Source organism: Hyperolius riggenbachi, chromosome 1, assembly GCF_040937935.1.
Source record: "Hyperolius riggenbachi isolate aHypRig1 chromosome 1, aHypRig1.pri, whole genome shotgun sequence".
NCBI lineage: Eukaryota > Metazoa > Chordata > Amphibia > Anura > Hyperoliidae > Hyperolius > Hyperolius riggenbachi.
In genome coordinates, this window is record NC_090646.1 from 474,734,506 (window position 1) to 474,748,162 (window position 13,657).

The 13,657-nt window shown below is 45.1% G+C and overlaps 1 protein-coding gene across 1 annotated transcript; it reads right to left on the reverse strand.

The window, feature by feature from the left end:
• Positions 1-2,455: 2,455 nt before the first annotated feature.
• LOC137527634 (olfactory receptor 13G1-like) lies at positions 2,456-3,427 on the reverse strand. The gene has a single exon (XM_068248343.1). The coding sequence runs from the start codon at positions 3,425-3,427 to the stop codon at positions 2,456-2,458; it is 972 nt and encodes a 323-aa protein (XP_068104444.1).
• Between the last annotated feature and the right edge of the window lie 10,230 nt (positions 3,428-13,657).

A 13,657-nucleotide genomic window follows, 5' to 3' on the forward strand; every position in this document is an offset into this window, starting at 1 on the left:
TGTTCCCAGCAGAATCAGAGTGGCAGTAAACAATGGTATATAGTCTGGCTGAGCAGTGTACACAGAGCGTCAGTAAACAATGGTATATAGTCTGGCTGAGCGGTGTACACAGAGTGTCAGTAAACAATGGTATATAGTCTGGCTGAGCGGTGTACACAGAGTGTCAGTAAACAATGGTATATAGTCTGGCTGAGCGGTGTACACAGAGTGCAGTAAACAATGCAATATAGTCTGGCTGAGCGGTGTACACAGAGTGTCAGTAAACAATGCTATATAATCTGGCTGAGCGGTGTACACAGAGTGTCAGTAAACAATGGTATATAGTCTGGCTGAGCGGTGTACACAGAGTGTCAGTAAACAATGGTATATAGTCTGGCTGAGCGGTGTACACAGAGTGTCAGTAAACAATGGTATGTAGTCTGGCTGAGCGGTGTACACAGAGTGTCAGTAAACAATGGTATATAGTCTGGCTGAGCGGTGTACACAGAGTGTCAGTAAACAATGGTATATAGTCTGGCTGAGCGGTGTACACAGAGTGTCAGTAAACAATGGTATATAGTCTGGCTGAGCGGTGTACACAGAGTGTCAGTAAACAATGGTATATAATCTGGCTGAGCGGTGTACACAGAGTGTCAGTAAACAATGGTATATAGTCTGGCTGAGCGGTGTACACAGAGTGTCAGTAATCAATGGTATATAGTTTGGCTGAGTGGTGTACACAGAGTGGCAGTAAACACAATGCTATATATAGCGTGGCTGAGCGAGGTGCACAGTGGCAGTACACACAATGCTATATAGTCAGGCTAAGCCGTGTACACAGAGTGTCAGAAAACACAATGCTATATATAGCGTGGCTGAGCGAGGTGCACAGTGGCAGTACACACAATGCTATATAGTCAGGCTAAGCCGTGTACACAGAGTGTCAGAAAACACAATGCTATATATAGCGTGGCTGAGCGAGGTGCACAGTGGCAGTACACACAATGCTATATAGCCAGGCTAAGCCGTGTACACAGAGTGTCAGAAAACACAATGCTATATTCCCGTTCGGCCAATCACAGCGCTAGCCGAACGTTCGGGGAACGTTCGGCCATGCGCTCTTAGTTCGGCCATGTGGCCGAACGGTTTGGCCGAGCACCGTCAGGTGTTCGGCCGAACTCGAACATCACCCGAACAGGGTGATGTTCTGCAGAACCCGAACAGTGGCGAACACTGTTCGCCCAACACTAGTTATTAATGCCGGTATCTGGGAGGATGTGATCTATTGTGAGCAGCACGCAATTTATGTATTGATGCACATCTTGTCCTTGTATTCACTACAGCTGGTTTTAATCTGTTTTTATGCTTATTCCTAATAATGATTTTTGCTATTTCACCATTGATGGATATCTAGCGTTTATATTTACAGTGCCATGGTTGTCTTTTTTCTGCATGTTATTCTGATGTTTCATACATGGCCATGGATATGCAGTTCTGTTTAGTGCTCTCATGTGTTTGGTTAGTATATCTTGTAGAAATCTAAACTGTATACAGTCGCCTGCCAATCTGCCAACATAACTGATATCCTCTGTAGCAACTCCCTTTATGGATCGCTGTCTTGTCATGGAGGGGCTTGTGTAACTCTGTAAAGCTATGGACAGGTCATAAAAGAGAGTTCTGATCACTGATCTACTGATCAGTGGAACTCTGTACATATCAAATCTCTCCACAATCTCTCTCCCCTGTACATCTCTTCACTAGTCTCCAGATACCAACCATATTGCAATTTCAGATCTGCACATGACCTTCTTTTGTCATCCTCTAGAATAACCTCCTTGCATTCATGCATACAGAATTTCACACATGCTTCAGCCCTCCTCTGGAATCCCCTTCCACAACACATCCATCACTCTCTAACCTTTGCTATCTTTAAACGCTCCCTCAAAACTCATTTTTTTCTGACAAGCATATACTCCACCTTAGGCCATTCCCCCTTTGACCTAAGGCCAATTTGCACTCCTACTAGATTTGCTAAAACACACTCTATGAATGATTATTGTATACTACCCCACCTCTTGACACCCCTCCCCCCCACCCATTCCTTCAAGTTTTAAGCTTGCAAAGGCAAGATCTCCAACATTTTGCATCTTGGAGTTTATTATACATGTTATACATGTTACTTTTGTCACTACCAATCTGTATTTTGTAACAATTCTGTATTTTGCATATTTGGTGTATACCACTGCCTGTATTATTATGTAGCCCATGTTTGTTTGTTTCTTACTTTGTACAGTGCCACAAATATGTTGGTGCTTAAATCAATAATAATAAGAGTGCAAGGAAATTATTCATGCCTTCATGCCTCAATGAAGAGAAATTAGTTGTCACAAAATGTAGGATTTTGGATTTGAGCCATACCAATAAAGAATATTGAATAAACTTTAAGGAGTGCCAACACTGTATCTATATCTATGTTTTAAAGAGGTCTGAATATAGATAGAAAATTCTGATTAAACTGATTTGGATGGAGTCTCTTTACCGTTCTACGGAATGCCTCCTTTACCTCCTTATTCCGTAGACTATAAATGATAGGGTTTAATGTGGGTGTAATTATAGCATACAATGCAGATACAATTTTATCTTTTTCTAAAGTCAGACTGGACCTGGGTCTGATGTAAGTAAAAATGACAGCCCCATAATATATAGACACAATAATAATGTGGGAGGCACACGTTGAAAAGGCTTTACGCTTGCCAGCAGCAGAACGTATCTTTAGTACAGTACTGAAAATGAAAGAATAGGAAACACAAGTGAGAAAGAAGCAGCAAATACCAAGGATAAAATCAGCAGTAAAGACCACAATCTCATTTAAATAGGTATCGCTACATGCCAGTTTCAGCAAAGGCATTATTTCACAGAAGAAATGATTAATCTTATTATCATCACAGTATGGAAGTTTAAAAGTGCAATATGTATGTGTCAATGAATTAATTGAGCCAAGAATAAAAATGACAACTGTTATGTTAGTGCATACTCTACGGTTAATAATTGATCCATAATGAAGTGGATGGCCAATTGCAATGTAACGGTCATAGGCCATCACTGTAAGGAGTAAAAGCTCAATGCCCATTGACCATGTAAAGAAAAAGAGCTGCAGCACACATCCATGGTATGAAATCACCTTAGACTGTGTTACATAACCCGAGAGCATTTTGGGTAATGTAGCTGAGGTGCAACAAATGTCAAGAAATGATAACAGTCCTAGGAAGAAATACATGGGAGTATTAAGTCCACGATCGACACTAGATAAAATAAGGATGATAAGGTTGCCAGTCAGAGCCACTACATAAATAATTAAAAAAAGGATGAAGAGAAATGTTTGCATTTCTGGTCGAGTAGACAACCCCAAAATGATAAATTCAGAAACTAGAGAGCCATTAGTCTTCATTCTGAAAGCTAAAATTAACTCTGTATTTCTGATAAGAAAAAAAATCACAGGGTAAAAAATGTATTTAATAGATTTGTAACAAAACTCAGTGTTTTATGTTCAAAAACTGCTATATAGAAATAGTTGTAATATTTCATTATTTACCTATCAAAATATCCTCCATTCAGACTGAAACCAACTCTGAATTTACATTAAAAATATCTTAAATTGATAGACATAAGTTATTGTTTTTTTTTGTGTAAAGCGAAAACTTAAAAGATGCATTTGTAGAATCACTGAATTACAGCATACCATAATATACTTTTCCATTCCATTTTAATTCATTCTTTCCTGTCCCAATCACTGTGATCAGGAGCCAGTAATAATGGCTCAGATAGGAGTTAGCTTGGGTGATAGTGATCGGATCGGGACCGTGGTAAGCCATGAAGTAGAATCTATGCCACATCAGGGTTAGAGAGCTACAGATGCTGTGTAGATTATACTTAAATACTTAAAGGGATACTGTAGGGGGGTTGGGGGAAAATGAGTTGAACTTACCCGGGGCTTCTAACGGTCCCCCGCAGACATCCTGTGCCTGCGCAGCCACTCACCGATGCTCCGGCCACGCCTCCGGTTTACTTCTAGAATTTCTGACTTTAAAGTCAGAAAACCACTGTGCCTGCATTGCTGTGTCCTTGGTCCCGCTGATGTCACCAGGAGCGTACTGCGCAGACACAGACCATACTAGGCCTGCGTAGTACGCTCCTGGTGACATCAGCGGGATCGAGGACACGGCAACGCAGGCGCAGTGGTTTTCAGACTTTAAAGTCTGAAATTCCAGTAGTAAATGGGAGGCGGGGCCAGAGCATTGGGGAGTGGCTGCGCCAACACAGGATGTCTGCGGGGGACCATTAGAAGCCCCAGGTAAGTTCAACTCATTTTCCCCCGACCCCTACAGTATCCCTTTAAAGAAAACCCAAGGTGGGTTTCTGCAATCAATATTAGGACACAGAGGCACATTCTGCATACTATCACCAGCCTCTGTATCCTTTTAGTGTGTCCCCAGGCTTCCCCCGTGCTCTGCTGTCCCCCTTATAAAAAACCACCAGGCTACCGACACGCAGTTTGTCGATAGTCGGCTGTGTACATTCAGGCTGCCACTCACTGCTGCTCCCTCTGCCTCCTCTATAGAGCGGCTCCCCACCTGTGTCCCTTACATCCCTGCCTCTGTCAGCCAATTGGAGGAAGCTTATAAAGGCGTGGGAGGGAAGTGACGCAGACGGGGAGCCAAGCTTTACAGAAGGCGGGGGAGGGGCGGTGATTGGCAGCCTGAATGTAAACAGCCGACTAGCGACAATCTGTGTGTCGCTAGCCTGGCGTTTTTTATAAGGGGGATAGCAGAGCACGGGGGCACACTGTAAGGACACAGAGGCTGGTTATTGTATGCAGAAGGTGCCTCTGTGTCCTAATATTGATTGCAGAAACCCACCTCGGGTTTTCTTTAAGTAAACATTTCACTTTCTTATAATTTCTTTAGGTATTCTTTAGATTCATACTCAAAATGGTACCGTACATTCTAAAGATTGTACAACACATCTAAATGTGGCAGGCACCTCTTAGATTCTGCATGGGGAAATATTGATTACGTATAGTTGCAAATATATCAGATTTTAAATCATTACATAAACAGTAGCTATTTTCTCAAAAACATAGTATGTGTTACAGCTTAAGATCATCCTAAAGATTTCAGCTGTGTGTAAAATGTTAAAATCATTTACTGGCTAAAAGAGTGGGGGAGTTTAACACCTCAAAGGTAGAGATGTCGCAAACATGACATTTTCGGTTCGCAAACTTGAACTTGCTGCAACCGTTCGCAAACAGGTGAACTGTGTGAACTGCCACAGACTTCAATGGGCAGATGAATTCTAAAACCTAGAGGGACTGTTTCTGGCCACAAAATTGACATATACATGCTTTTTTGTTGTTGCAGCACCAGAGGTCAGAAAAATTTGGCATGTACACCTGCCTGAAAAATTAGGTTTTGTAGCAGGCGCTGCAGTAGCAGAGGCCTCAAAGATTCAGGATTCATCTGTATAAAATGTCCCCCCCCCCCCAAAAACAAAACAAAAACAAACCCTAGTTGGTGGTGGCAGAGAAGGACAGCTGTGTGGGTACATGCGGCGGGCAGAGAAGACTGTGTGGGGTAGGAGTCACAAGTCTGTGCGGCTGGTGTGCAGTAACCCTCCTGGATCCATGCCTCATTCATCTTAATAAAGGTCAGGTGATTAACACTTTGTGACCTAGGCAACTTCTCTTGTCAGTGACTATCCCTCCTGCTGCACTGAAGGTCCTTTCTGACAAGACGTTTGAGGCGGGGCAAGCCAAAAGTTCAATGGCAAATTGTGACAGCTCTGGTTGAAGGTCAAGCCTGCACACCCAGTAGTCCAGGGGTTCATCACTCCTCAGAGTGTCAATATCAGCAGTTATCGCTAGGTAATCCACTACATGTCGGTCGAGGCATTCTCTGAGGGTGGATCCCAAAAGGTTGGGGCAATGTGTTGGACAAAAAAAAACTTTACATGTCTGACATCACTAACACATCTGTAAAGCATTCTGTCCTTGCCAGCATAGCCGTGGGTGGAGGAGAATTACTGGCACCTCTTCTCCTGTTAGATTCCTGTCCTGCTGTGACATCACCCTTAAACGCCGTGTACAGCATACCTTGCAAGTTGTTTTTCAACTGCTGCATCCTTTCTAACGTCTGGTAATTTGGTAACCTTTTTGCCACAAGGCCTCAACTCACTAAGCTTTATCAAACACTTTATCAAATGTTTGATAATTTACCTCATAGGTAAAATCTAATTTTTAATTCACAAAGGTGTTATGGAATTATTGAACGTTTTATCTATAAAACATTCGATAAATATATAACACCTTAGTGAATTCAAAATTAGATTTTACCCATGAGGTAAATTATCAAACGTTTGATAAAGTGTTTGATAAAGCTTAGTGAATTGAGGCCAATGTGCTTATACAGAGGGTCTAGTAGCATTGTCTCCCAGTACAGGTCCTTCTCAGCGGCGGCTCCAGCTTCAGAATTTTGGGGGTGCTCAAAAGGGACACAATGGCTGGCTGACGGGGCTCAAGGGGGGGAACTTGTGCCGCGGAGACAGGAGTGGGCGTGGTCATGACATCATGTGGGCGGGGCTAACTGTAATGTAGTTGTACCAGCTAATGTAGTTACATAAAAATAAAATGAAGTAAATGCACATAATGACAGACAGCCTTTCAATAATAAATGCACGTAATGACAGACAGCCTTTCACAAGTAAATGCATGTAATGAGAGACAGCCTTTCAATAGTAAATGCATGTAATGAGAGACAGTGTTTCACCAGTAAATGCACATAATGAGAGACAGCGTTTCCCTACTAAATGCACATTAGAAACAGCCTTTCACCAGTAAATGCACGTAATGAGAGACAGCGTTTCCCCACTAAATGCACATAAGAGACAGCATTTTCCTAGTAAATGCATGTAATGAGAGACAGCCTTTCACCAGTAAATGCACATAAGAGACAGCTTTTCACCATTAAATGCACGTCATGAGAGACAGCGTTTCACCACTTAATGCACATAAGAGACAGCCTTTAACCAGTAAATGAACGTAATGAGAGACAGCCTTTCACCACTAAATGCACGTAATGAGAGACAGCCTTTCACCACTAAATGCACATAAGAGACAGCCTTTCACCAGTAACGGCACGTAATTAGAGACAGTGTTTCACCAGTTAATGCACATAATGACAGACAGCGTTTCCCCAGTAAAAGCATGTAATGAGAGACAGCCTTTCTCCAGTAAATGCATGTAATGAGAGACAGCGTTTCACCAGTAAATGCATGTAATGAGAGACAGCTATTCACCACTAAATGCACATAAGAGACAGCCTTTAACCAGTAAATGCACCTAATGAGAGACAGCCCTTAATCACTAAATGCACATAAGAGACAGCCTTTCACCAGTAAATGCACGTAATGAGAGACAGCATTTCACCACAAAATGCATGTAATGAGAGACAGTGTTTCACCAGTTAATGCACATAATGACAGACAGCCTTTCACCAGTAAATGCATGTAATGATATAGCTGTCCCCAGTATATGTAGCCAGGGGTATGTGTGCCCAGTATATGTAGCCAGGGGTATATGTGCCCAGTATATGTAGCCAGGGGTATATGTGCCCAGTATATGTAGCCAGGGGTATATGTGCCCAGTATATGTATGCAGGGGTATATGTGCCCAGTACATGTAGCCAGGTGTATAGTTGTCCCCAGGGGTATATGTCTCAGTATATGTAGGCAGGGGTATATGTGCCCAGTATATATAGCCAAGGGTATATGTCCCAGTATATGTAGCCAGGGGTATATGTGCCCAGTATATGTAGCCAGGGGTATATGTGCCCAGTATATGTAGCCAGGGGTATATGTGCCCAGTATATGTAGGCAGGGGTATATGTGCCCAGTACATGTAGCCAGGTGTATAGTTGTCCCCAGGGGTATATGTCTCAGTATATGTAGGCAGGGGTATATGTGCCCAGTATATATAGCCAAGAGTATATGTCCCAGTATATGTAGCCAGGGGTATATTTACCCAGTATATGTAGCCAGGGGTATATGTGTCCAGTATATGTAGCCCGGGGTATATGTGCCTAGTATATTTAGCCAGGGGTATATGTGCCCAGTGTATGTAGCCAGGGGTATATGTGCCCAGTATATGTAGCCAGGGGTATAAGTGTCCAGTATATGTAGCCAGGGGTATATGTGCCCAGTGTATGTAGCCAGGGGTATATGTGCCCAGTGTATGTAGCCAGGGGTATATGTGCCCAGTGTATGTAGCCAGGGGTATATGTGCCAAGTGTATGTAGACAGGGGTATATGTGCCCAGTGTATGTAGCCAGGGGTATATGTCCCAGTGTATGTAGCAAGGGGTATATGTGCCCAGTATATGTAGTCAGGGGTATATGTGCCCAGTATATGTAGCCAGGGGTATATGTGCCCAGTATATGTAGCCAGGGGTATATGTGCCCAGTATATGTAGCCAGGGATATATGTGCCCAGTATATGTAGCCAGGGGTATATGTGCCCAGTATATGTAGACAGGGGTATATGTGCCCAGTATATGTAGCCAGGGGTATATGTGCCCAGTATATGTAGCCAGGGGTACATGTGCCCAGTATATGTAGCCAGGGGTATATGTGCCCAGTATATGTAGCCAGGTGTATAGTTGTCCCCAGTATAGGTAGGTAGGACTTACCATGTATAACCAGGTGTATAGGTGTCCCCAGGAGGGGTGGAAGCGGAGAGAAGAGGAAGCCATGTGGACAGCAGCGGAGAAGGGGGCCATCTCCCCCCTTCCCTCACCTTGGGGCTCCCACTCTCTGCCTCGCTCCCCCCTTAGATATCAGCGGCTGGCGTCAGAAGACTTCCTCTCTTCCCAGCGCGGGAGAGAGAGATCGATCTGTGCACCGCTACTCTGGTCTAGACTAGACCAGAGCGGCGCACAGATCAGCCGCGCTGGGAAGAGAGGAAGTCTTCTGACGCCAGCTGCTGATATCTGAGGGGAGAGCGAGGCAGAAAGTGGGAGCCCCAAGGTGAGGGAAGGGGGGAGACGGCCCCCTTCTCCGCCCCATTTGTTCAAGGTTGGATGCCGAGGTAGCCATCTCCCGTCCCTCATCCTCACACTCTGATCTACGGTCTGCTCCAGAACTCTTCACAGGGCATGCTCCAGGAAGAAAGCGTATGGTATGAGATCACTGATGGTGCCTTCAGTGCAACTGACAAGGGCCTCAACTCACTAAGATCATGCTGGAGATAATAAGGCAAGAAAAAACTTACCTCCACACAGTAAGAAAGTTATCTTATCTCTTCATTTCTTAAGTTACCTCCTCTGTAGTTAATTTACCTCCTCTGTAGTTAATTTACCTCCTCTGTAGTTATTTTCACACGCAGTTCATAAACAGCCTGTCTTTAACTGTGGAGTTATTTTAAGGATTGAAGAGTTAACTTAAAGACAGAAGAGTTAACTTTAGGTTTGCCTGAGGTAAAATGTTTCCTGACTACGACATGCCTCATCACCATGGTGACCACTCTAGAAACGTTATTAACCACTTCCACACCATGAAATGTTGTGCTGATCTGTGCTGCGTGGGCTCTCCAGCCCACAGCACAGATCAGCTAGCAGCCAGGGCGATCAGACTTCCCCCCTTTTTTCCCCACTAGGGGGATGTCCTGCTGGGGGGGTCTGATCGCCGCCGGCTGCTTGCGCTTGCGGGGGGGGGCTCTTCAAAGCCCCCCTCCGCAGCGCTTCCTGGCCTCCTTCCCCTTCCCTCCCTCTCCCTCCCCCTGTGAGCGGCGCAGGACGGATTTCCGTCCTGCGCCTGATGGGATAGGCTTTAGCCTATCAGATGCCGGTGATCCCCGGCCAATCAGAGGCCGGGGATCGCCGATCTCCTCTACGGCGCTGCTGCGCAGCAGCGCCGTATACATGTAAACACCGGGGAAGATCTTCCCCGTGTGTTTACATTTACCCTGCGAGCCGCCGATCGGCTCGCAGGGTGTTCACGGAGACACCCTCCGTGAACTGACATGGAACGGCCGCTCATACGAGCGGCCGTTTCCATGGTATACACTTCAGGATTCAGGGGCGTATATATACGCACCGAGAATCCGGAAGTGGTTAAAGACAGGAGATAAGCTCATACACACATCAGACCATAGTCTTTGGAAAATGAAAGATCACAGACCAATTTTACCCCCTTCCATGTAGTATGAGAGCCATACTTACACAGTCTATTCTATGGAGCTGAACTCCCCATGAGACAGAAATCTTTGCAAGATGCTGCACACAAAGACCGCTGTACACATGCAACAGATCAGTATCTGCAAAAGATCTGTTCCTGCAAAAGATCCATTCCTGCAAAATGCATTCATAGTCTATGAGATCTGCAGATCATCATACACACCTTGTTTAACAGACATTCATCTGCAGATCAGATCCACCAGGATGGATTTTCAGATCTGCAGATGATTGTCTGATCTGCAGATGAATGTCAGTTAAACAAGGTGTGTATGATGATCTGCAGATCTCATAGACTATGAATGCAATTTGCAGGAACGGATCTTTGGCAGGAACAGATCTTTTGCAGATACTGATCTTTTGTGTCTGTACAGCATCTGTGTGTGCAGCATCTTGCAAAGATTTTTTTCTGATGGGGAGTTTAGCTCCATAGAAAAGAATGTGAAGGTATGGCTCCCATACTACATGAAGGGTGGTAAGATTGGTCTGTGATCTTTCATTTTTCAAAGACTATAGTCTGATGTGTGGATGAGCCTTTAGTGAATTGAGGCCATGGTTTGTTACCGCCTCAAAAGGACACATGAGCCTGCAGGTATTGCGCATGAGTGTCTAGTAATGCAGCAAAAAAAATCCCCAAGCTCTACAGAGCCAGCCCTATCACCCAGATCATACAGATAATTGTTGATGGCTTGTTCTTGTTAGAGCAAGCATTCAAACTTGAGGAGCGTGGAATTCCAGTGAGTTGGGCTGTTACAAATCTAGCGCCTCATTGGCAGATTGTTTCACTGCTGAATCTCAGCAAGGCAAGCCGTGGTCATGTATGAAAGTCTGAAATGGCCACACACCTTCCTGGACTGCTTCAGGACATCCTAAAAGCCTGGGAACTTAGACACAAAGCATTGTACAATAAGATTGAGAACATGTGCCATGCAGGGCACATGTGTTAACTTGCCCAAATTCAATACTGTCAACAGATTGCTTCCGTTGTCACACACCACTTTTCCAATCTCCAATTAGTGCGGGGTCAGCCACCAGTGTGACTCTCTGCTTTCAGGCAAGTCATCCCCAAGACGACTTAACAGTAACTGCTTAAGGTGAGAGGCAGAGTGGAGGGTGGGTGAGAAGGGACAAAGACAGAAGAGGATGACGTGGCTGAAGAAGCTGGACCGGGAGGAGGGTGGCTTCGACTTTACGTGCTTCTTATCCTCATGTGTTGCTCCCAATGCTGTTTGCCAGTTCCACTAGCTCCTTGCGATGAGCTCCCCCTGCTTACAATTCATCTCCTTCTTCTCTCTGTCTCTCCATCTGAACTGTCCCCCTCTTCATCTCTTATTGCGGGCAACCACGTCACATCCATGGACACATCGTCATCATCACCTGCTTCACTTGTTTCTGACAACTCACAATAGGCAGCAGCAGTGGGTACATCAACATTATGACACCTTATGTCCATGTGTTTAATGAGTGACTGAGACTAGTGTTGGGCGAACAGTGTTCGCCACTGTTCGGGTTCTGCAGAACATCACCCTGTTCGGGTGATGTTCGAGTTCGGCCGAACACCTGATGGTGTTCGGCCAAACTGTTCGGCCATATGGCCGAACTAAGAGCGCATGGCCGAACGTTACCCGAACGTTCGGCTAGCGCTGTGATTGGCCGAACGGGTCACGTGTAGTGTTGGGCGAACATCTAGATGTTCGGGTTCGGGCAGAACATGGCCGCGATGTTCGGGTGTTCGAGCCGAACTCCGAACATAATGGAAGTCAATAGGGACCCGAACTTTCGTGCTTTGTAAAGCCTCCTTACATGCTACATACCCCAAATTTACAGGGTATGTGCACATTGGGAGTGGGTACAAGAGGAAAAAAAATTTAGCAAAAAGAGCTTATAGTTTTTGAGAAAATCGATTTTAAAGTTTCAAAGGGAAAACTGTCTTTTAAATGCGGGAAATGTCTGTTTTCTTTGCACAGGTAACATGCTTTTTGTCGGCATGCAGTCATAAATGTAAAACATATAAGAGGTTCCAGGAAAAGGGACCGGTAACGCTAACCCAGCAGCAGCACACGTGATGGAACAGGAGGAGGGTGGCACAGGAGGAGAAGGCCACGCCTTAAGACACAACAACCCAGGCCTTGCATGAGGACAAGAAGCGTGCGGATAGCAATTTGCATTTTGTCGCCATGCAGTCATAAATGTAATACAGATGAGAGGTTCAATAAACAGGGACCGGAAACGCTAACCCATGACAGATGTTCATTGTTCATGTTACTTGGTTGGGGTCCGGGAGTGTTGCGTAGTCGTTTCCAATCCAGGATTGATTCATTTTAATTTGAGTCAGACGGTCTGCATTTTCTGTGGAGAGGCGGATACGCCGCCGATCTGTGACGATGCCTCCGGCAGCACTGAAACAGCGTTCCGACATAACGCTGGCTGCCGGGCAAGCCAGCACCTCTATTGCGTACATTGCCAGTTTGTGCCAGGTGTCTAGCTTCAATACCCAATAGTTGAAGGGTGCAGATGGATTGTTCAACACAGCTATGCCATCTGACATGTAGTCCTTGACCATCTTCTCCAGGCGATCGGTGTTGGAGGTGGATCTGCACGCTTGCTGTTCTGTGTGCTGCTGCATGGGTGTCAGAAAATTTTCCCACTCCAAGGACACTGCCGATACCATTCCCTTTTGGGCACTAGCTGCGGCTTGTGTTGTTTGCTGCCCTCCTGGTCGTCCTGGGTTTGCGGAAGTCAGTCTGTCGGCGTAAAACTGGCTAGAGGAGGGGGAGGATGTCAATCTCCTCTCTAAAGTCTCCACAAGGGCCTGCTGGTATTCTTCCATTTTGACCTGTGTGACTCTTTCTTCAAGCAGTTTTGGAACATTGTGTTTGTACCGTGGATCCAGAAGGGTATAAACCCAGTAATTGGTGTTGTCCAGAATGCGCACAATGCGTGGGTCGTGTTCAATGCAGTCCTAGGCCGAAGAGGTCATAGCCTAGGGTCACAAAAACCTGTTTATTTGGGCAATTTCAATGGTAGTGATGCTGACGTACATAAATCTCAGCCATGGCCGTTAGCAACGTCTGAATTTCACGAAATGTCTCATGCAGGTAGAAGACATATTGTTAGACTTGGATTCCAAAGATGGGCTCCCTACATCTCTGCAAACCAGAGTTACAGGGGTCCAAAATTGGTAAAATCCCCCATAGGCTTTCATTGCCTCCCTATTTCACTTTCCAAAATCTCACATCTTTTCAAAGGGCAATTGCTCAGCAGTGGCAAATTTTCTAGCATTGTAGGGACCCTTGGGGGAACATGACTGGTGAGTTTCGGACCCCTAGGCTGAAGAGGTCATAGCCTAGGGTCACAAAAACCTGTTTATTTGGGCTATTTCAATGGTAGTGATGCTGA